General features: G+C 38.0%; 1 protein-coding gene and 1 pseudogene across 5 annotated transcripts in view; one reads left to right on the top strand and one right to left on the bottom strand.

Annotated features, from left to right (window-relative positions):
- Positions 1-2,653: 2,653 nt before the first annotated feature.
- LOC148110682 (uncharacterized) lies at positions 2,654-3,315 on the bottom strand (annotated as a pseudogene).
- SUCO (SUN domain containing ossification factor) overlaps positions 3,027-23,876 on the top strand; it is a 91,923-nt gene continuing 71,073 nt past the window's right edge. For 4 of the 5 annotated variants that reach the window (XR_015722930.1, XM_087858805.1, XM_045814148.2 and 1 more), the window contains exon 1: positions 3,147-3,474. Coding sequence is in view for 4 of the 5 variants with exons in the window: in XM_087858805.1 (XP_087714931.1) it covers positions 3,413-3,474 (62 nt within the window). In the remaining variant the exon portion in view is untranslated. Of the gene's footprint in view, positions 3,475-23,876 lie in introns of all 5 variants that reach the window. The other variant, XM_087858810.1, reaches the window with a different exon arrangement.

The raw sequence follows: 23,876 nt of genomic DNA, 5'->3' as shown, positions 1-23,876 counted from the left end.
ATCTGGCAGTTTAATTCTTGGTGACCCAGAATAATGTTGGCATCTGCAGTGCACATGTGTTATTGTGTGTGTGATCAGTGATTAATAGGTTTCACTGAATTGGAGATTCTGTTATAGCAGAGTTTCCTCAAGCTTTGTACTTTTGACTTTTCAGGCCAAGTAATTTTTTGTTTTGTGCATTGTAGGATGTAGCATTCCTGGTTTCTACCCACTCGATGTGGCACTTCCTCAGCTGTAACAACAAGAAATGTCTCAAATATTGCCATTTTTTCCCCAAGGGGAAAAATTGCCCCAGGTTGAGAACCACTGTGGTATAGTTAAGAGGTTGTAGATGGTAGTTACTTAGCCCATGTCTTAACGATTTTCTATATTCTTTCTTGCTGTTCTTTGGCCTATGTTATATATTAAATATGGTCACATTTATCTATACTAAATTTATTTTGTAATTCAAACTAATTTTCTTGTTATATTTACCTACTGAGTTATAACAAACTTTCCCCCCTTATATTTAATAAGCATGTAGAAAAACATCCAGTTTTTCAAAGGTCAATTCCATGGAACTTCTCTTATTCTATCTGAAGTCTTAAAACGAGGAAGAACTAACACAAATAGAAAGTCAGGTGAAGAAGCTAATTTATGGGGAAGATGAGTTCTATTTTATTCAGGGAAAATTTGAAGTGATGGTAGAATATTTCAATGTTGTGTCTAGCAACTGCTTGAAGAGAGGTTGGGCTATAGACATGGGAGTTAACAGTATAGTTATTAACTGAAATTATGAAGTACCCAATTGAAAAATGAAAAAGCTCAGAGGACTGAAGACTAAACCTTAACATGAAACTATGGAAATGAAGCTAGCAGAAAGAAAAAGGATATTTATTGATTGAAATAGTGAAAGCTAATGATTGAATAGGTGAATGGCAACCCTGCCACAGGGATATTAATAAAGCGCAATGGTAGGAAAAAGGAAGAAAGAAGCAAGAAACAAAAGAAGAAAGAAAGAAAAAAAGAAAGAGAACAGGCGAGGAGAGAGAAAGAAAAAGAGAAAGAAAAATTCTACCAGTTGTATATTTCAGAAGATCATTACAGGGATTTGCAGAAAAGTAGTGGGTGGGCTTGTGGTTTGGAGTGAGAAAGATAGGGAATAGAAAAGGTGCCTGATAATTTGCCAGCCTTGGGATAAGCATGTATTCTAATCAGACTTCTTGGCTGTAATCTACTGAGGATCACGGCGGGAGGACCTGTTCCCTATCCTGAATGAAAGGAAAAGGGTGCTCAACATGGTCAAGAATGTCACATAATCCCCATCTTTCTATTGTCCCTACCTTCTTTTTAACTGTCATTTCAATCATTTTCTACTGCTCTTGAGTGAGACAAATGCTTGCCTACTGCACAGATAGAGATGAAAGGATTTTATTGTTACATACTAAGAGTGGTATCAGCAGATCATTGGAACTGTTACCTAATTATTCCCGGAAAAATTAGTTCCCACATCATCATTTATAGAATTTTAATAATATATCCAGTTGACTTATATCAAGACTCTTAGAATGGGTCAAATCATTCAGGTCCCTGGGAATACAATTACCAATAAACTCAACTTAAAAGGTTCATAAGGAAATTTCATCTCATTCAAGCATTTTACCAGGGTGTTTTATTTTTCCCCCTATGGCCTCATGGGCCATACATGACCCATGCTCTAATAATATTTGGTTCAAACATTTTTTTCCCTCACTAAACATTGTGCCATGTTCCACGGCACAGACAATTGGAGCCTCTATGCCCCCATTTATCTGGCTGCTTTCTCGGGAAGAGAGCTTTGAATCTCCCGACAGTCAAGACAAAAAAAGGAAACCACTGAGTTATACTTTTATATTTGTTATCTGGTAAAAGAAGCATCCCTCCGTAGAGACACAGGGTCTGAAACGAATATACCGCCAGAGACAGAAGAAGGAACACGTTAGGCCAGAGGCCGAACCTCTTCTCTGAGCAGAAGCTAACGCCTCTTCCTCTACTCTCTGCCATCTAAGAGAGCTCCAAGAGGAGCTTGGGAAGAAAAGAGGTCAAGCATTTTGGAATTTCAGGCAGAAATCGCTTCCGAGAGATCTTCAGGGACCCCCGTGGCATAAAAATCTAGAGTGCACACTGCTCGTTACTAAAGATTGAGAACCAGACACTTTTGCTCCGCACAGTAGCAATAGGCGTGTGTACGTGACCGCCTTCCTCGCTTTCGGCGAACTCCCGGACTTGAGGCTCCCTCAGCGGCAGCCCAAGTTTTCCTTTCCGGCCCCTTCGCGGTGCACCCTAAGCACGAATCCAACAGAATGCAGACCAAACCCGGCGACCCCAATACAGGAATCAGCGGCGCTGATTCTCCCCGAGGCGGAGAAGCAGCAAGAGACTTTCTGCTCCAACCAATCAGGTGAGAGGAAACCTTGGCACACCCCTTTTCGCTTACCAATCAGCACCTAACTCGATGGGTCGGGCCCATCGACACCCGGAAAACACCTTTTAAATTTTATTAGTTACAGCTTTTTTCCCCACTGTCATTCTAGACCATCCATCCCACGAACTGTGCTCAAAAGAGGAGAACTGAATATAGCAATTCCAGAGCTGGTCATTCTGGCGGTGAGAAGAGAAACTATAGACCTCTCCATCAAAACTGATTCTGGGAGGGGAGGGGAAAGGGAAAGGAGCGTTCCGGAGGACAAACTACAACTCCCAAGGGGCCTTGCGCGGACTCGGCACGCCCTGGGCGAGGGGGCGGGCCAATGCAAAGAAGACCGCTGAGGGTCATGGGGCTCCTCTCCGACTTCCTGAACGGGAGCCACTGACCCGGCGGACTTTGAGGTGGGCGGGGCGGCGGCAACACCGGCTCTCGCGTTTTGTGTCCTCCCCCTCCCGCTCCTCCGCCTGAGACGTCGGAGGGGGCGTGGCCCGCGCGAAGGCTGGTGGGGGCGCGAGCGCCGCGGGACGTGGGTGACGCGTCTCCTTCCAGCTCAGCGGTGTGTGAGGTGGCGCGGCCCCGCCGGCGATTGGCTGTTGGGAGACGAGTACGCCGCGGCCGTTGGTCGTCGGCAGCACGGAGGGAGAGCCGGGGCGGGCGGGGGGGATATGGGGCGGCAGTGGCGGTGGCGGCGGCTGGAGGAGGCGGGCGCGGACGAGCGGGCGGCTGCGGCAGCAGCGGCAGTCCCCGGAGTCCTCCTGTGAAGCGCCCCTGTCGGCGCCGCCGTGGGCCCCTCGGAGAGGGCGGCCCGTAAGCCAGCCGCGGAGGAGCTGCTCCCCCAGCGCCGCAGCCCTTAGGACTCTCGGTCCCATCCTCTCGCTCCTGCTCCGGCTCCTCCATCTTGGCCTCGGCAGTGGCGGCTGCCGGGAGGATGTGCCGCCTTCTGGCAGGGGGAAGAAGGAGGAGAAGATGAAGAAGTACCGCCGGGCCTTGGCTCTGGTCTCCTGCCTGTCTCTGTGCTCTCTGGTCTGGTGAGTCGCCGCGACAATACGGGAGTTTCTCGAGAGGGGAGAAGGGAGCAGCCCAGGTCACACCCCCAGCTCATCTTGGCTTTTAGGGTGCGGGTCTCCCAGGCCTTTACGGAGCGACACACCGATTACCTCGCGGCTCTCCAGCTGACTGGCCTGGCTACGTTCTGTACGATTTCCATGGTGTGTTTTGGCATTTACCGAGACTAGGTGGGAGGGAAAGGTGTCAGAGTAGAAGGGACCACCTGAGTGTCTTTGTACTCAGTTACTCTGCCCTTGGAGACGGTGGGGTGTTCGGGTAGTTCTCAGATAAATGCTAGGTAAGTTGCTCGGGTTTACTGCCAGCCACTCGCTTTCATAATGCGATAAGGGTAGAGAGTGGCGGATGTGATACGTTCCCGAGGTGCGATTTTAAAAGCATGATTGTCACGAGGGTGAGAGTAATGTACAAGCAGTAGTTCTGGTCATGTCTTACTGTCTTTGGCCTCGAGTACACTTAGGGCTGCTGTTCTTGGAAACTTTGGGGGGCGTTATGAAGCACTTTTTCAAGGGGTAGATGATGAAAAGCCGTTGGTTTAGTAGAGTGTCTTAAGAGTAGTGTGTACAGTAGGTTCTGGTGGTGTGCCTTGGATAATGTCCCTTAGTAATGGGAGCATAAGTCCTGTATTTTGAAGGCGGGAAGAGTGCTTTGTTCCTAAAAGTTTATGGAGTTTCTGTTGAACCTTGGCACATTTGGGTGTCTTTGAGGCGCAAAGAGACCTTGTCAGTAAAAGGATTGCTATCATTATGCTGGGAAAAGCCATTTTTTCCCTCCTGTGGAATTTCTTTAAAGATGTGTGACGTTAGATGACTGAAAAGCTGCTGCTTCAGTCAAAACGATTTGCTATTTATTATATTAAAGTCTAGATAAACTAAGTCTCTTGTTTATTTCCGGAAAACACCAACAGTGTGTTCATTTTTTCTGTTTAATAGGTTCCAAAGATACTGAAATTGTAGAGTTGTTGCTTACATAAAATAATAAATGAGAGGAAAAGGAAAACACTTTCCAGGCTGAGGAATTCTGGTGGAAAGATTGATAGAAGTTAGAGAACAAGGCTTTTGGCCTTTTGACTTTAATTCCAAACCCTTTTAATAGGACCGCTGGCATCCCCCCTTTCTACTTTTTAGTATCACGTTGGGTACCATGCATGCAGGAGATGAGTCCAATCACCCCATTTTAAATTTAAATTTGTAGGTGAGATAGAGATACCAAAACCTTGTGTTCATAGCCACCTTTTCCTGGGGTCTGCTTGGTAATTTACAGGAAATATATCATTTCTTTCTTCTTTCTCCTTGATCTCGCCCAACTTTAGATTATGTTATTTTTCACCAGCACTTTCTGAAATGGCTCATAGGGCAAAGAGGTTACACTTTTCATTTCAAGTTTAAAATGTACCAGTATCTCTGATTTTTTTTTTTATTGAAATATATTTGACATTGTGTACATGTCATTGTGGTCCTGTGTATTAAGATGTACAACATGTTGACTTGATACATTTATGTATTGTAATATGAATGCTATTGTAGTGATAGTTGCCACTTTTATCATGTCACGTAATTATCATTTCTTTTTTGTGGTTGGAATAATTGAAACCTAGTCTCATAGTAAGTTTAATGATTGTCATACAATATCATTATATATATGCACTATACTCCATAGCAGATCTCCAGGACTTAGTTATCTATTAGTTGAAAATTTGTACCCTTAAACATGATTTTTTAAAAAATTTTAAGTAGATGGTGAAGATAAGGTCACACATTACAGCGTGTTTCCTAAAATCGTTTGTGAATTTAAATTAACCATGCTTCTATTTGTGTAACTTCTGGCTGTTTTTTGCTTAGGCTAACTTCAATATGGTTTCTCCGCTTTATTCATTAGTAATAGTGAGAAGATCACGACCTGTTAGGAAAAAAAAATCAGTCAGCCTGGTATTGAAAGTAGTAGTCATAAAGTTCTGTAAAGTTTGTTGACTCTCACAGTGAAGAATGGATGTTGAGGGTTTAAGTAAGGAGTGAAAAGTTGAGAAACTTTAGCTTAAGAAACAATTGGATTTTAGTACATTTTGAATTGGTTTGGACTGCCAAATTTAGGGACATTTTAATTATTCTTTATTGAAGCCATTAAAGGGCATTGAAAAGAGGATATTTGGGCTTGAGATTTTCTTGGAAGGGTGATGATGAGATTTGAGAAGAGGAGGGGTACTTGATAGTGATTGGCAGAGGGTATGTCTTTGAGACACTCTTCCTTGGGAAGTCGAAATATTGAAATTACTGCACTGATTCAACTGTGCGGGTCTAATCCTTGTTACAGTCTGGTCTATATGTCATTTCCCAGTATCTCCATTCCCCTTTACCAATAATGGGTATGTTAAACCATTGTAGGGTTAGATGTTTACAGAAGAGTAGTTAAACTCCTTTTAGTAGCCATTTTTGTCCTCTTTGACATTTATAAATTGTCCCCAAATTTTGTGATCCATTTTTTTAAGCTGTATCATTTTGTAATTTATGAGTGCTGTGTGTTCATAGTACAGTTCTCTAGTTTCTAAGGTTCTCCTCCCTCCTACCAATATTACTGAAGTTTTTTATCACCTTTTTTATACACTCACACTTTAATAGATCTCCAATATGTCTCCCATCTCCTCCTGTCTTTTCAGCCTAGAGTCCTAACCTTGGATTGCTTTCACACAAAACCCATCCTTCCATCTTATTAGTCATTTTAGTTGCTATTTTTTACTTTTGCATGTGTTATGTGATTCTTTATCAAGTAGTACAGAGTATTTTAGGCATAAACGTACTGTAGCTGCAACACAGAGCAATAATGATTAGTATTGTCATCTGTGTCTGTGTCTAGCTTGTGGTGTATACTTTACACATTTTAGTACATTCAATCTTCACAACCCAATGAGGTAAGTATTATTGTTAACCTTATTTTGCATTTTATAGTTAAGGAAATAGGTAAATTAAACAATTTGGCAAGGTTAAGCAGCTATTAAGTTTAGGAGCTTGAATTGGAATCTAGGCAGCCTGATTTGTGGCAGAGGATCCTGACTGTTGTCAAAGATCCAGCCTGTATTCTAGATATGGCTCCATCATTTACTAGATACATGTCCTCGGACATGGTATGTAATTTCTTTGAACCTTAATTCTTGTATCCTAAAAGTAGGAAAACTAAATTCATTCACACTTCACGGGGTTGTTAGGAGAATGAAATGAGATACATATGACAGGTCTTTATAAAATAGTAAGGGTATATTATCTATATATTTCATCATAAAATATAAATAGGGTATATAATCTATATATTTCATTATAAAATTATTCAACAAAGATTTTTCTCATGCTTATTATGTACCATATGTTGTTATAGGCCTTGAAAACCTAAAAATAGGGTGACCAGCTTACCCTGGTTTTGTTAGTGGAAGTCCTATGTCCCAGGAATTATTTCTATTATTTCTTACTGCTGCTGTTAACAAGTTGCCAAAAATTTAGTGGCAGCTTACATTTATTATCTTACAGTTCTGGGGTCAGAAGTCCAAAATAAGTCTTAACTGGGCTAAAGTCTTTAACTGGGCTTGCTCCTTCTCGAGTCTTTGAGGTAAAGAATTTGTTTCTTGACCTTTTCAGCTTCTAGGGCTACCTTCCTCACATCATTCTAACCTCTAGCTTCAGTCTTCCCATCTACTAAATGACTGATCCTCCTACCTCTTTTTTAGAAGCATTTTTGTGATTACATTGGGCCCACCAAGACAATCCAGGATTATATCCCCATCTCAATCCCTAATTTAATCACATCTGCAGACTGTTTTAACATGTAACATATTCAGGGATTAGGACTGGGACATCTCTGGGAGGCTAATATACTGCCCTCAGTCCTGGCAAACTGGCAAAGAGGAAAAAGATTTGGTCTGTGCTTTAAGCAGTGGATATTCAAAATTTTTTGTGTGTGTCCCCCCGCAGTCAATAAAACCATGTGCATGCATCTTTTAATACGTGCTTAATTGTTTATAAGTTATGTGCATGTGCCAATATGATATTAGTATAATAGTATACTAACAAGTTACATAAATTAGATGTTTAAAAAAGATGAGAAAAATGAACAGTCTAATACTTTCTATTAATGGTACTTTTTTTCTCTCAAATAATTTCTGATGAGAGCTTTGTGATTGACTGACTAGATTATTTTAAATCATGATGTGATTGATGAATAGCTTGTACTAGTTAAGAATCTTAGCCCTGCAATTTTCTTGTTGACTTGTGCTGGTGTAGTTATTATCTTTGCAGCCTTTGCAGGAATTTTTTCAAATCTACTTCTCCATGTTGTGAGAGTCAGTTTAGTTAAAACGAATATAATCTCTAAATCTACTTAATTGGGCACACATAAACGCCAGTGCCTCACAATGTGCTGGAAGTAAACCCTGGTTTGTGGAACTTCCACATTTTCCCATAGGTTTCAGACTACGTAGTCCCTGGGGTTATTGATGTGTGACCAGCTGACCTTGAGAACAAGTATAAATTCTTATAGTAAACTTAGTAAAGCTTAATTAATTAAAAAAAAGACTATTTTATAGAGCCATTTTATGTTAACAGCAAAACTGAAATTGGGTGAAGTTACAGAGATTTCCTATACACTCTGTCCCCACCCTGTATAGCCCCTTTGTTAACAACATCCCTTATCAGAGTGGTTTATTTCTTTAAGACTAAAAAAAAAAAAAATCTATTCTTCTTGCACCCAGTAGGATCATCTTGGAGAAGCTCATATTTAGAGCTAGTGAGAAAAACCTGATATTTAAACAATTCTCATACATTTGACAAATATCATAATTACAAAGAATAATTACAACGATCTTTAGGAACACCAAGGGTAGAATTTGTATTCTAGATAGGGTTCTATCACTAGCTGTATGTCCTTGGACGAGTTATTTCTATGAATCTCAGTACTTGTCTGTATAAATGGTTTGCCGGATGGATAGTTCAAAATGGAAGAATTTTGTTTCAGGTAGAGGCAAGATTCCTAGAGTATATGTGGGGAGAGATGGGAAGGGAGGCTAGAGCCAAGTTTTGAAGGGACTGGTAATTATGCAGATGAACTCTGATTTTTAGCCTGGCTGAGAGTATGAGCCAGGGCAATAGTTTAAGTGAGAGCATGAGGTCAGATTGATCTTTTAATTCGATCTCTTTGAGGATAGAGTGGATTGGAAGGGACAGACTTTGGAGGCTGGAAGCTCTAAAGTGGCAGTCACACTGGAGAGACTTAATAGATATCTAAATCAAGATGGTCTGTTTTGTTTTCTTTTTTGTCCTTAGTAGTATTTTTTCTGAGTATATTACCTAGTTTTCATTGACTTCAAAGGTAATATTTCTTGGTTTGTGATTTTATTTCTATACCCCTTATGTTGTTTTTTCTTTGATAATTTTGCTAGTTTCTTGCTCATTTGTCAATGTGCATTTAGTGAGCAGAAATAGAAGAAAAATATATAAGCATGTTTTATCATTTTTAAGATAATGATTGGAAATATCCTTGAAAATCCTAACTTTGCCTTTCTTCTGGAGAAATTATTTTCTTTGTTGTGTTCCTGTAACTTTTTTTTAAGACCATAAATCTCTTTTCTGAATAAAATAATCAATATTCAAAATAAAATAATAAAGTAATCCCTCTTCTTTAAATATTTTGATGACTTTTTAAAAATATTCTTTCTTGTCCTGGGCGTGCAGTTTTTAGCATGGTGACTCTGGGTAATGGTACTGTATTGTATATCTTCAAGTTGCTAAGAGTAGATCTTAAAAATTATCACAAGAAAAAAAATTACAGCTTTGTGGTGTGGGATGTACTTTGTGGTGAACATACCACAATATATACAAATATTGAATTACTATTTTGTACACTTGAAACAAACATACTATTCTATGCCAGTTGTATCTCAGTTTTTTTTAAAAAGTCTTTTTTGTGGAACTTGATGTGAAAAACTTTGGGAAGAAAAGTTTATCTTTGCCCTGGGATATACATTCCAAAGAAAGTATGTGGTACATAAAAGAGGTGTTGCGTTATTAAAAACAGTGTTAGATCTTTTCAGACAAGTTAGATGAAGCCAGATTGCCTAAATAGGAAGAGGTCTGTGAACGAAGGTGTGACGGAGGTACATCTTTGTGTAAAACTCCAGCACTTGTGTGCAATAAAAAAAATGGCAAATTATTTATAATATCCTTTGAATTATTTTTAAAAGAGTTGGATGTGTTTTATAATAACCTCTTTAGATTATTAAACATTTGAGGATATATCAGAATGGAGGCAGGTAGTTGGGTTGGCTGGTATTGAAAAAAAAAAGAAGATACTAACACCTAACATACCTTTGGACATCGGTTATTTTATTTTTCCATTGTTCATGGACTCCTAAATTGTTCTTTCCACTTTTTTCAACTGTCTGAATAGAGAAATAGGTCAATATGTATAGCTTACATTCTAGTGCTTGTAATGAAAGGGAAGAGAAAAATTTATAAAAAATTTAAGTGCTTTGTTATTCTTTCAAGCCATCTTCAAATAGAAACAGGTGTATGAAATCCTTTTGTTTAGAAGTTTATACGTAAATGGAACTCTTTATTTGAAACATAATATGTACATGTTGCAGATTGTACTTTAGTGCCAATTATATGTTGTTTTGGTTTTAACACCATATTTTAAATAGTTTCAAAAAATAAAATTGTACATGTTGCAAGGGTATGAGAAATTGTTTTCGAGTATTTGCAGTGTAAGAATGTTAATCCCTTGGGATAAACTTCATAAATGGCAGATTTTTTGAAAATCTTTTTGATTTTATTTTAGGACTTTATTTTCGTAATGAATCACTAGTTAAAATTGTTTCATATTTTATGTAGAAGTAACACCTAGCTTTGTTAGAAAATGTATTGTGGCTTATAGGTGCTAAGCTAATTTTGTATTTCTTGTTATAAGAGTATTTGTAATCTAACAAGAGAAAATATGTAAAGTGCTTAAAACAATGCCTTGCTCACAGTAAGAATTGTTATAAAAATTCTTTTTATGCCCTCTGGGTGCTTTGGTATAATTTGGAGGGCAGAGGTGTCAGGGCTCAGAAATAGAAATCCAAAAATTCATTCAAAATATTATTTAGTTACCAACAATGTATTTGTTGTGGTGGGGAATACTGAAGAAGCAGAAGACCAGCTCTGCCCTCGGGAGTACACAAGCTGGTTGTCAAAATACACATACATACTAGTGTAGTGGAAAGGGCATAAAACTAACTCAGAGCTTGGTTGTAACCCTTTTTTTGCATTATTAATAGTGAGCCTTTTTTGGGTGCTTATTTCTATTCTGAGTGTTTCATGTCCACCAACTTACTTTATCCTCTTTCCAACTCTTTTGAGATAGGTCATTTTAAATAAAGATGAAAAAAGAGAGGCACAAAAAAGTTAACCAACTTGCCCAAGTTCTCACAGCTAATAAGCAATGAGCCACAGCTTAAGTAGGCTGTGTTTTGGTCTTACTTTCTATTTGAATTCAATTTATTTAACATATAGTGTATTATTAATTTCAGGGGTAGAATTTCATGATTCATCAGTTGCATAAAACACCTAGTGCTCATTACATCAAGTGCCTGCCTTAATGACCATCATCCATTTACCCCATCCCCCCACCCACTGCCCTCCAGCAGCCCTCAGTTTGTTTCCTATAATTAAGAATCTCTTACGGTTTGCCTCCCTCTGTGTTTTTATCTTATTTTATTTTTCCTTCCCTTTACCTATGTTCATCTGTTTTTTCTTAAATTTCACATGAGTGAAATTATATGGTATTTATCTTTCTCTGAGTGACTTACTTCGCTTAGCATCATACCCTCTAGTTCCATCCATTTTGTTGCAAATGGCAAGATTTCATTCTTTTGTTTGTTTGTTTGTTTAAAGATTTTGTTTATTTATTTGACAGAGACAGATACAGCCAGAGAGAAAGGGAACACAAGCAGGGGGAGTGGGAGAGGAAGAAGCAGGCTCCCAGCAGAGCAGGGAACACGACGTGGGGCTCGATCCCAGGACCCCCAGGATCACGCCCTGGGCCAAAGTCAGACAACGACTGAGCTACACAGGCGCCCCAGATTTCATTCTTTTTGATGGCTGAGTAATATTCCAGTGTGTGTGTGTGTGTGTGTGTGTGTGTGTGTGTACATACATGTGTATATACACATCTTTTTCCATTCATCTGTCAATGGACATCTGGTGAACCTGTGTTTTTATCACTACTCTATGCGGCCAGTAGTCTGGTAGATGGCCTTAGGCAAGTTTCTTTACATTTTCTTCGTGTGTCAGTTTTCTTATCTGAAAATGGGCAGACTGGATTGCCTCAACTAGGACTGAACATTAGAATTATTCATGAAGCTTTAAAAAAATACATATGCCTAGGATTCTTTTTTTTTTATTTTTTTATTTTTTTATTTTATTTTATTTTTTTTAATTTATTTATTTATTTTATTAATAATGATTTTTTATTATATTATGTTAGTCACCATACAGTACATCCCCGGTTTTCGATGTAAGGCTCGATGATTCATTAGTTGTGTATAACACCCAGTGCACTATGCAATATGTGCCCTCCTTACTACCCATCACCGGTCTATCCCATTCCCCCACCCCCCTCCCCTCTGTAGCCCTCAGTTTGTTTCTCATAGTCCATAGTCTCTCATGTTTCATTCCCCCTTCTGATTACCCCCCCTTTCTTTATCCCTTTCTTCCCCTACTGATCATTCTAGTTCTTATGTTCCATAGATGAGAGAAATCATATGATAGTTGTCTTTCTCTGCTTGACTTATTTCACTAAGCATTATCTCCTCCAGTGCCGTCCATGTTGTAGCAAATGTTGAGAACTCATTCTTTCTGATTGCTGAGTAATATTCCATTGTATATATGGACCACAACTTCTTAATCCAGTCATCTGTTGCAGGGCATCTCGGCTCCTTCCACGATTTAGCTATTGTGGACATTGCTGCTATGAACATTGGAGTGCATATGGCCCTTCTCTTCACTACGTCTGTATCTTTGGGGTAAACACCCAGTAGTGCAATGGCTGGATCATAGGGTAGCTCAATTTTTAACTTTTTAAGGGACCTCCACACGGTTTTCCAGAGTGGCTGTACCAACTTGCATTCCCACCAACAATGTAGGAGGGATCCCCTTTCTCCACATCCTCTCCAACAATTGTTGTTTCTTGCCTTGTCTATTTTTGCCATTCTAACTGGCGTAAGGTGGTATCTCAGTGTGGTTTTGATTTGAATTTCCTTGATGTATGCCTAGGATTCTTATGTTGGGAATTCTATCTCAGGCTTGGGATATTTTGTTCATTCCAGTCATTACTACCAAATCAGATGAATTCTGAGATTTCTTTTTGTGCTTTTAACATTCTAAGATATCGGATTTGAACATTTGTGAACCATACAAAAAGCTGAATTGTTTAGCAGGTGCTTAAAGAAGGGAAAAATTAGGCCTGGAGTTGTCAGGAAAGACCTGACTTGGTTTTCAGAGAAAATGATGTGTGGCTTATAAACTTTGCTTCTTTGGAATGTAGATGTTTCATGAACTGAAATAAGATGTACTGATGTTGCTAATATGAATAATGGTCTTTTCCTAGCGTGGGGTGTACGTGTGTGTGTGTCTCTAGTGGGTAGATAATACTTACTTGTCAAGGAGAAAGAGAATAAAAGAGATAATGTACTTGATATAGGTGGAAGTGATAGCAAGCAGACAAGCTTGCATAGAAACTAAAAGCTATATTTTGGGAATTGTAATGGGTTTTAAAAGCTAACCCAAGGAATTAGACAGTAAAGATCCAGCAAGAGAAGTGGTGTTCTAAGAATGTTCTTTTGACATCATTGTGCTAGAAATATTTCAGAAGAGAGAGGCTTGGAGGGATGAACACTTAAAAAATTTGACGTTTCTCATAACAAGTACTTGGTAGCAAAAATGAAGAGGGTGCATTGAGCAGAGTTTTGAGGAAGTAAATGATCTGGTTTGGAGATAGATTGGCCATTGACAGTGCAATATAGTAGAAGTAGCATTGGTCTAGGATTCAGAAGAGAACTTGGTTTTAGTTTGCCTCTAACAAGCTCTTGTTCTTCAGAGCTCCCTTTCTGTCGTCTATGTCCATGTCGAGAGATATTTACCGAGGCTTCTATGTGGTACGTTCTACGTAGGATTCTGGTGGATAAAACAAAGTTAGCTGCTTTCTTGGAGTATACTGGTTGAGAGAATAAATGCTAGGATCTAAAGTTACAGATCTGTGCAATAAAGTTCAAAGAGAGAAGAAAAGTTAATTGTTTTTTAACTGGGGCAACTAGAAGAATTGGTAATGTTCAAAAAGAAGTGGAAGAGTTGCAGAGGATTCGAATAGGAGGAGCTGTTGAGATGAGTGGAATGATCCAAGTGGAATGATCCAAGTGGAGACATTATATAGGCACTTAAAAATGCAGACTTCGGGGCACCTGAGTGGCTCAGTGGTTGAGTCTGCCTTGGGCTCAGGTCATGATCCCAGGGTCCTGGGATCCAGTCCTGCATCAGGCTCCCTGCTCAGTGGGAAGTCTGCTGCTCCACCTGATTGTGTGCACTGTCTCTCTTGCTCTCTCTCCGTCAAATAAATAAAATCTTTTAAAAAATGTAAAAAAATGCAGACTTCAGTGCATTTAAGAATTGGGCTGAAGTTGTCCTCATAGAGGGAATCATTTCTGAAACGAAGTTTGACTGAACATGAAGCTTCTGCAGATACCTTAGAATAAAGAAAGGTGCCAAGCAAAGTAAAGCTCTGAAGGGAAGGAGAGTGGTTTGAAATAAAGATGGGAAGGGGTTTAAGGAGGTCATTTGAGTGGCAGCAATATAAAATGTCTCAGATAAGGTTGAAAGGCTTGAAAACTGAGAAAAGGGCCTTATATTCAAAAGAGGGAAGTAATTGGTAAAAAGTTGAAGAGCTGGTAGGCATGAGTTCTTACACATTTGTTTGGCAGCCAGAGAGATAGAAGAGGCTAGAGTAGTCTCACCCTTAAATGCTTCAACCCATTGTACACAGTGCCATGATTTATCTTACTAATGCACAGTTTTGATTATGTCAGTCTCTTGCTAAAACATCTTTCAAAGGCTCCTGTCTTCCTGAAGAGTAAAAATTTAAACCCTCACATTAAAGGCCTGAAGTCTGGCCCAAACCTACTTCTGTAGCTTGATTTTTCACTGTTCTTAGATAGGCTTTCTGTTATAGCATGACTAACCTGTTAGCCTGATAGTAATTTATTTGGTGACTATCTTTGTAGTTTTGAGTTGAAAATTAAGGTAGTGAGGAGGTATTGTGACTTCGGTCTTATAGGCTAAATTCGCCCGATGCAGTTTCTTAAAATATATCATTATCAAGTAAGTTTAGTATATGATTATTTTCAGCAGCTTTGAGAACAATTGTATTGGCTGAATTTCTAATGGTATGTTAAAATGTAAAAACAGAACATACCATATTGTTAAATAAGTGCTACCCCATGCTGGATCCTGGAAATTACAGGCAAATTTAGTGAAATAATCCTCTAATAGATTTTGATATACGGAATAGTTAAGCTAAGAGAAAACAAGACCAGTCCTACATCAGAGTGAAGATTAAAGATCAGAACTTTTGAAATTCAAAGATTTGATTAGAGGCTAACACTAGAATACAGAGTTTTCTTCACCTAAGCTCTGCAGTTCCGTGTGATTTGATTGGAGACTGCTCTGGCAGCCAAATAGAACAAAAACTGGGAGGAGAAACGAGCACAGTGTGACCTCTTGTGATCAGCAGGTAGACTTCGCAGAGAGAAGCAACCTTAAAGGAGCCCCCAAGCTGATAATACATCAAGAAGAGTATCTGTCTTTTAGTACATTGTGATGGAAAGAAAGTAGAGTGCTTATTAAGTAAAAGCGCTGGAGGCCCAATGATCTTTTGGTCATTCGTGGATTTTGATCAAAGTGGCTTCTACAATACCCATTTCCTACAAATCTCCCTGTATGTACTTCATAGAATTTCTTTTAATTTTTTCAAATTTCTGGATGATTACATTCAAAAAACCGTAATTTTCACTATTACCTGAAAGTTCCCGCCTTTATGGTTCATAGATAGCTTTCATGGATTGCCTTTTTTTGTTTGTTTGTGAAGGGGGATGTGGGCAGGACATTACTTAACCACACTGCTGTAATTGAATGGCTGACACCATGTTTCCATGCTACGGATTAGATTTGTACTTGTGTTTAAGAAGCAATTCTTTATTTCCCAGTTCTGTTCTTTCTTTTACCATAAATTCTATGATTACTTGGCTCTCTCCCTTTTCTAAGTTTTTTTTTTTAATTATTTATTTGGGGGAGGGGTCAGAGGGAGAAGCAGACTCCCCACTGAGCAAGGAGCCTGATGGGGGATTCGATCTCAGGACTCCAGGATCATGACTTGATCCGAAGGCAGTCATTTAACAAACTGAGCCACCCAGGCACCCTCCTTTTTCTAAGTTCTTATCCAAGCTGTTCCAATCCATAGTCAAAGGAAGAGCTCAGGAGATCACCGTGCTGAGAACAGGGCAATAAGTTCTCTACTCTAGAGGTGCTCAGTGTTGGGTGAGGAACAAAGTTAATTTCAGTTCAGGGTTGTAGTAAGTGCTCAGATATGCCAAAGGGTTGTGGCCAAACCCCAGATTGTGGAAATCAGGAATGTGTCCTAGTCCCTAATTTGTTCCTGGCCCATAAAAAAGAATAAGAATTTAGTCAGGTTTTGGATGGTGAGGAGTGGGAGCAGGGGAAGAACAGTCTCGGAAGAGGGAGAAGCATGAGCCAGAGACTTGGAAGCATGAGACAGCATGGTATGTGTTCAGGGAACAACTGCAAGTAGCTCTGTATTAGTGAAGCATGAAGTGGGAGGCAGGGAGTGGAAGAAATTATGAAGCTGAAGACTTAGGCAATAGAAGAATTTTAGATATTTTAAAATATGCAAGGAAACTTGAATTTTGTAATGGAGAGTTGGTAAAAGGTCCTAAGCAGGAGCACAGTATTCTGAGAATTTGTGTTAGGTTCTTGGCAGTGTGAAGGGTTAATTTGCAGAGGTGGTAAGATAGAAATTAGGGAACTCTATTAGGAGGTTGCCGTTCAGTAAGAAATAAGGACTTGAGTTTAGGCAGTCATAACAGGATGGAGAAATGGATTATAGAAATTTGAGGTAAACTGGAGATAGTGGAGGGAGAATGAAGGAAAAGGAGTAGTATAGATGTTTTGCAGGTTTCTAACTTGAGGACTGGGTGGATAGTATCACAGATCAAGGGTATAGGAAGAGGAGATTTGGAAAAGGAAGATTTTTGTGTTCAGGTTTGAATTTAGTTGTTTTGGAGACATCTTGGAACATGAAGGGAGATTCATCTTTTAAATGAGGTGTACAGGGAAGACTGAGAACAGAACCCTGGAAGCATTGGAATTTAATCTGCTGAAGCAGCATATCAAAGGAAACTCAGAGAGATGGGGAAGTGGAATTGTGTAGTTTGACAGACCTAAGGAGAAGAGGATCTCAAGTGGAAGCAGTAGCCAAAGGTACCACACACAGCAGAGAAATCAAAAAAGGTAAATCCTGCTACTACCATACTGATTTCAGTAGTTTAATGAGGACAGAAATTAGAATTCAGCAGGCTGAGGGCTAAGTAGAAGGTGAAGAAATTGAGACTACAAGTCTATACTAATCTGGAATTTGATAAGTAAAAGAAGGTAGAAAGGACAATAGCCGATAACAGCAATTAACATTTGAGTGCATAATTTAGGTCTGACTAAGCACAGTACACGCATCATTTTATTTTCCTCATAATAATTCCATTTTGTTTATTTGAGAGAGAGCAAGCAAGCAAGCGAGTGCGCACAACAGGGGAAGGGCAGAGGGAGAGAGAGAGAATCTCAAGCAGGCTTCATGTTCAGTGTGAAGCTAAACACCAGGCTCTATCCGAGATAATGACCTGAGCCGAAATCAAGAGTCAGAAGCTTAACTGACCAAGCCACCGCATGCTTTGTAGTAACTCCATTTTAGAGTATCAGTATTTAGGCACACAGATTTTGTAATTTATCCAAGAACATACAACTAATAAATGGAGGACCTGGGAATAACACTTGGGGATCTTGAGTCCGTGCCCTAGCCACTATGCTACAAAACTTATTTCTATTGTTTCCGCTATCTAAATCTGAGGTAAATGTTACTCCTCTTTTGTGATAGTTCTTGTATTTTTGTTATGCTATAATTAGCTTTGACTAATACCATCAATTCTTGAGCGAACAGATTGGTGTTATTTTCTTACTTTTCATTTATCTGTTGACCAGAGAATATTAAATACGAAGTACAGCAATACAGAAAGATCATAGGCTTTGGAGAAAGATAATCTAGGCTTGCAGTCACAAATTGAATGACTTTGGGCAAGTTAATTTCTGAGCTTTAGCTTCTTTATTTGTAAAAATTAGATTAAGACTTTCATCTAAAAGTCTGAATAAAAAAATAAAAACATAACTTTTTTTCCCCCAAGACATCAAGTGCTTAGGATTGCATTGCTCATACTCAATGCAGAGTTCTGCATAGGTCCCTTTTTTCACTCTATTTTACATGATTACTCTTTTCTGTCTTCAGTTTCACTCCTCTTTTCCCCATTTTATTTTATTTTATTTTTTTAATTTTTATTTTTTTAAAGATTTTATTTATTTATTTATTTGACAGAGAGGGACAGCCAGCGAGAGAGGGAACACAAGCAGAGGGAGTGGCAGAGAAAGAAGCCTGATGTGGGGCTCGATCCCAGAACGCTGGGATCACGCCCTGAGCCGAAGGCAGACGCTTAATGACTGCGCCACCCAGGCGCCCCTCTTTTCCCTATTTTAGGCAGTTACCCCAGAGTATATTTGAGCCTTTCCAGTCAGCCTTCATGTATTTATTTGATGTGTTTTCTTCCCAAATAATCTTGTTTTGCTTATATGTTATAAAATTTTACATAAATTATATAATGCTATTAATCTCATTCTTTCTGCTTCTTTTCATTTAACACTTTTATTTTTAATTGCTTTAGTTATTAGAGTCATCATTAAAGTGCATTTTAAGTAGTTAATGATGTGGCGGATGCCCCCGTTTAGCCTCATAGTTTCATTTATTCATTGAGCACTTTGTGTGTGGCTGCTTCTAAAGAGACTGTATGTTAATAAATGCATGTGAGTGTATTCTGTTCCATTTGCTTGTGCTTTGCTATCCCAGTACTGTAGTCTAATTAGAATGGTTTTGTAATAAATTTAATTATCTGGCAATGTGCACCACTTGCCTTTACTTTTTTTGTTAATTTAGTTATTCTTGGTCCACTTTTTTTCTGTATCATATTTAGAACAATAGGATCCTTCAGGTATTTTGATAACAATTATATTTGAGTGATGAATTGCTATCTTTACATTGCCGTCACCAGCAATCCATCTATGAACATACTGGCTTTTTGTGTATTTATTTCTTTGCTGTATGATCATTACCAGAGTTAAAATTTTTTATCTATAAATATTTGTGTATTATTTTTCTTAGGTTAATTTCTAAATTGTTTTATAATTTTTGTTATTGTTAATAGCTTATTTTCTTTTTGGTTATTGCTGGGAGGAAAATATAAACTTTACTGTTTCTTAAATTTTTAAGTTGAGATAATTTACATACAGTGAAATGCACATATATTAGCTCTATATGTCGTTGGATCAGTTTTGACAAATATATATATATTTGTGTAACCTGCCCCCACATCAAGATATAGAACATTTGTATCACCCCAGAATGTTCCTCTTGTCCTTTTCTAGTGAATCCCCTGAAGCAACCTGTGATTTGATTTCTATCACCGTGCATTAGTTTTGCTAATTCTGGAACTTCATCTAAATGGAGTTATACAGTATGTTCTTGTGTCTGGCTTCTTTTACTCAGCATAATGTTCCCAAGATTTATCCATGTTCTTTCATTAGTCAGTAATTAATTTATTTTTATTGGAAGTAGTTAGTACATTCTATGAATATACTATAGTTTCTTTATTCTGTTGCTGTTGGACATCTGGGCTGCTTCCAGTTTTTGGCTATTAGAAATAAAAGGTACTGGGGCCATTTTCATACAAGCCTTTTTGTGGACATAGTTTTCATTTCTCTTGAGAAGTACCTAAAAGTGGAATTGCAAGTGCTGAAACAGATGGGTATCGTATGCTTCTGGATATAATACCCTGAGAAAGATACAACATGACTTATTGAAGGATTCCAGGCAGGAATACATAACCTGGATCTGGTCATGAAGAAACATCAGACAAACCTCAGATTAGGACCATATTATTTAAAAATAAAAGGACTGTGTTCTTCAAAAATATCAGTGCCACATAAGGTAAAGGCCAAAAACTATTCCAGGTTAAAGGAGGTTGAAGACACATGATAAATGCAGGACATGATTTTAGACTCAATTCTGTACTTGGGAGTAGTGGAGGGGGAATGCTATAAGGATATTATTGGGTTGATTGACAAAACTGCAATATGGATGATAGGTTAAAAAAGTATGTCAGTGTAACTGAAGTTGAGAACTGCACTGTGGTTATGTAGGAGAATATCCTTACTCTGTGGAAATACATACTAACATAGAGATAAATTATATGGAGAGGGAGAAAGAAAGTATGAGAAGGAAGATGTCAGAGTATGCTATGAGCAAATGACAAGTCATGGAAAAAATGAGGCAAAATGTTACCAATAGGTTGATATGGTTTGTGTATGTTCTTTGTACTATGCTGGCAATTCTTCTGAAACTTTGAAATTCCCAAATAAAAAGTGAAAAAAGAAAAAAAAAAAAACCAACCTGGTTTGGGCTTTCCCCTTCTCTATGTGAGGTATTGATTAATCCACTCAAATTTCTTTAATTTTCATTAGTTTTATACTTTGTTCCAATTTTGCTATTTTTCTAGAGAAATCCGTTTCTTCTGACTTTTCAAATATATTGGTATTTGTATAGTTTGTAATAATTTATAATTTTAAAAATCTGTTTTATCTGTGGTTATTTCATGTTTTTGTACCATATTTTGTTAATTCACATCACCAACTCTTTTTTTTTTTTTAAGATTTTATTTATTTATTTGACAGAGATAGAGACAGCCAGCGAGAGAGGGAACACAAGCAGGGGGAGTGGGAGAGGAAGAAGCAGGCTCATAGCGGAGGAGCCTGATGTGGGGCTCAATCCCAGAACGCTGGGATCACGCCCTGAGCCGAAGGCAGACACTTAACCGCTGTGCCACCCAGGTGCCCCCATCACCAACTCTTCTTGATCGGTTTTGGCAGAGGTTTATCTTTTTAACATTTTCCTCAAAGAATCAAGTTTTGGTTTTCTGAATCTTTGCTTTTCTTGTTCTTTATTTCAGTGCTTTCTGTCCTTACAGCCTTCCTTTTTTTTTTTTTATTCACACGGTTATCTCTTTGAGTTGAAATATTAGCTTTTTTTTCCCCGAGTTTGTCTTCCAGTGTGTTTAGAAGCATAGTTTTCCTGCTGTTGTCTTATCTGCATCCCTCCCATTTTGATCAGTAGTCCTTCACTATAATATTTCATAATGTTCCTTATTGTTTCCTCTTTAACGGAAGGATTTTTCTGCTGCATAATTGTTGTTTCTAGACTTAGAATGTTGTTGGCTTTTTGTTACTTCAAATATTGTTGCAAAGTGGTTGGATAGTATAGTTTATTAGATCTTCAGTCTTTGGAATTTGAGTCTTCTGAAGTTTTAGTATATGGTCAGTATTTGGGAAATACTCCAGGTGTGCTTGAAAAGCATGTTTAATTTTATTTGTTATAAAGTTCTATATATTTGATCAAGCTTGTTTCTTATATATAATATAAATCTTATGTTTCCTTAGTTTTTGTCTATTTATTATTTTGTAAGAGATAATTTAAAATAGGCTACCAGGGTGTCTGGGTGGCTCAGTCAGTCTGACTCTTGATTTCTGCTCAGGTCATGAACTCAGGGATTGAGACTGAGCCCTGTGTCAGGCTCCATGTTGGATGTGGAGTGTGCTTAAGATTCTCCCTCTCCCTCTGCCCCATTCCCCTCCCACCATGCTCTTAAAAAAAAAAAAAAAGGCTACCATAATTTTTGATTATTCTGTTTTCACGTGTAGCTTTGGTTGTTTTATATATTTTGAAGTGATATTTTGGGGTGCATATATATTTATAATCTTTTTTTTTTTTTTTTTAAGATTTTATTTATTTATTTGACAGAGACAGCCAGTGAGAGAGGGAACACAAGCAGGGGGAATGGGAGAGGAAGAAGCAGGCTCATAGCAGAGGAGCCTGATGTGGGGCTCGATCCCATCACGCCGGGATCACGCCCTGAGCCGAAGGCAGACGCCCAACCGCTGTGCCACCCAGGCGCCCCGTATAATCTTTTTACTAAGATAAATAATAAATCTCTTAGTGACACGTTTACCAATTTAATTAAGTTTTGTTTACTTAATTAAAATTGCTACTTATTTTTTCATGTTTTCTTAATGTATCTTTACTCAAATTTTTAATGAATTGAGAATTATGCCTAACATTTCCTAACAAGCCTCTGTATCTAACATAGTATCTTTTAAGTATTGGTAGTCTTAAGTGCTTATTTAGTTTCTTCAGTATAACTCAGAGGGGAACAACATTAACTACCATTTGAAAGTTTGACAGACTCCAGTTTAGTTTTGCCCTCTCCCTGCAATTATTAGGCTTGGTTCATTTGCATATTAGCATATTCTTTATTGCACATTAATATGTCTTGGAATTTATTATTGCATTATTTTGCTAAATTTCTTTGATAAGATTATAAAAAGTAATTGTTTAAAGTAGCTAGGTCAGTATTTCTGAGCTGGCAGTTGTGAAACACTCTCATTCTAAGCCATTGGTATTAAAAAAATGGTGTTTCCTCAATCACTTCTACATTAAAGAATACTTTCTGTCTTAATGAAATCTTTTTTTGTCACTTCAGGGCTTAATTCAGTTGCTATATTCTCTAGAAAAAATTTCCTGAGTCTTCTCCTGTTGCCTTCAGTAAGAGCTAATTGATACACCTTTTACTTAACATTTAATCTTAATCACTATTTTTTGAAATATATAGTTGTAACATACCCTTTAAAACAGCGCAGTGCCTAGCAGTATTAGACTGCTACTAGGTTCCCACTGCCAGAAAAACTTCAGTCACTATACATTCCAGTTGAAAACCTTCCTTCAAGAAAAAACTATGTAATGTCATCTGGATGCAAACATTCATTCCTTCCACATTGTAGTACTTTTTTTTAGATTTAGTAACCATTAAGACATATCTAAAAGAGCTTTTGTGGAAATTATAGGCAAATAACAAATATTTGTCATTAAAATAGATGAATATGTATTTAGTCTATTAATACATAGTAAGACTATTTTTTTGGAGAGTGAACAAAAAAAGATAAACATTAATATAAATATGAAATTAAAATGGAGTGCTCAACAATTGCTAATATTTCTATTGCTTTTAAGTTCTATATAGTTTATAATTTATCCATATGCTTTTTGTCCATTTCAAAGAATTTTATTCTGGCAATTGTACCCAGGCAGGTATTATAATAATATATGTAGAAAGTAAATACAGGGGCGCCTGGGTGGCGCAGTCGTTAGGCGTCTGCCTTCGGCTCAGGGCGTGATCCCGGCGTTATGGGATCGAGCCCCACATCAGGCTCCTCCACTATGAGCCTGCTTCTTCCTCTCCCACTCCCCCTGCTTGTGTTCCCTCTCTCGCTGGCTGTCTCTCTCTGTCAAATAAATAAAATCTTAAAAAAAAAAAAGAAAGTAAATACAACATTGAATTATTATTTTCTTTCTGTTGTAAAAATGGACAGAATTCCAAAACTTTTTTTTATGGGAATTTAAAGATATGTCAGAAAGTATAGAAGGAAGAGTGTAATAGGCATGCACCTGTTGCCTAGCTTCCATCATGATTAGCCTTTTGTTAATCTTATTTCTTTCTGCTGCACTTCTTAACACAGTTTTATCAGGGGCATAATTGGCATACAAAAAACTACATAAATTGTACAATTTAATACGTCTTGGCATATGTATACATCCATGAAACTATCACAAGAATTAGTGAACATTATCCCCTTTACCCTCAGGAATTTCTCATGCCCTTTTATAATCCCTTCCTCCTGGCTTCCTCCTCTAGGCAATCACTGATTTGCATTCTGTAGCTATAGTTTAGTTTGCATTTTTTGTGTTATGTAAACAGAATCATACACTGTATACTATTTTTTTTTTTGGCCTGGCTTCTTTCACAGAAGAATTATTTTAAGGGTGTTTTGTGTTTCAAGTTCATTCCTTTTTATTGCTGAAT

Source organism: Ursus americanus, chromosome 2, assembly GCF_024610735.1.
Source record: "Ursus americanus isolate L20-20 chromosome 2, mUrsAme1.1.p, whole genome shotgun sequence".
Lineage (NCBI taxonomy): Eukaryota > Metazoa > Chordata > Mammalia > Carnivora > Ursidae > Ursus > Ursus americanus.
The sequence above is the reverse complement of the archived record's forward strand: the minus strand, read 5'-3'. Positions and strand labels throughout refer to the sequence as shown.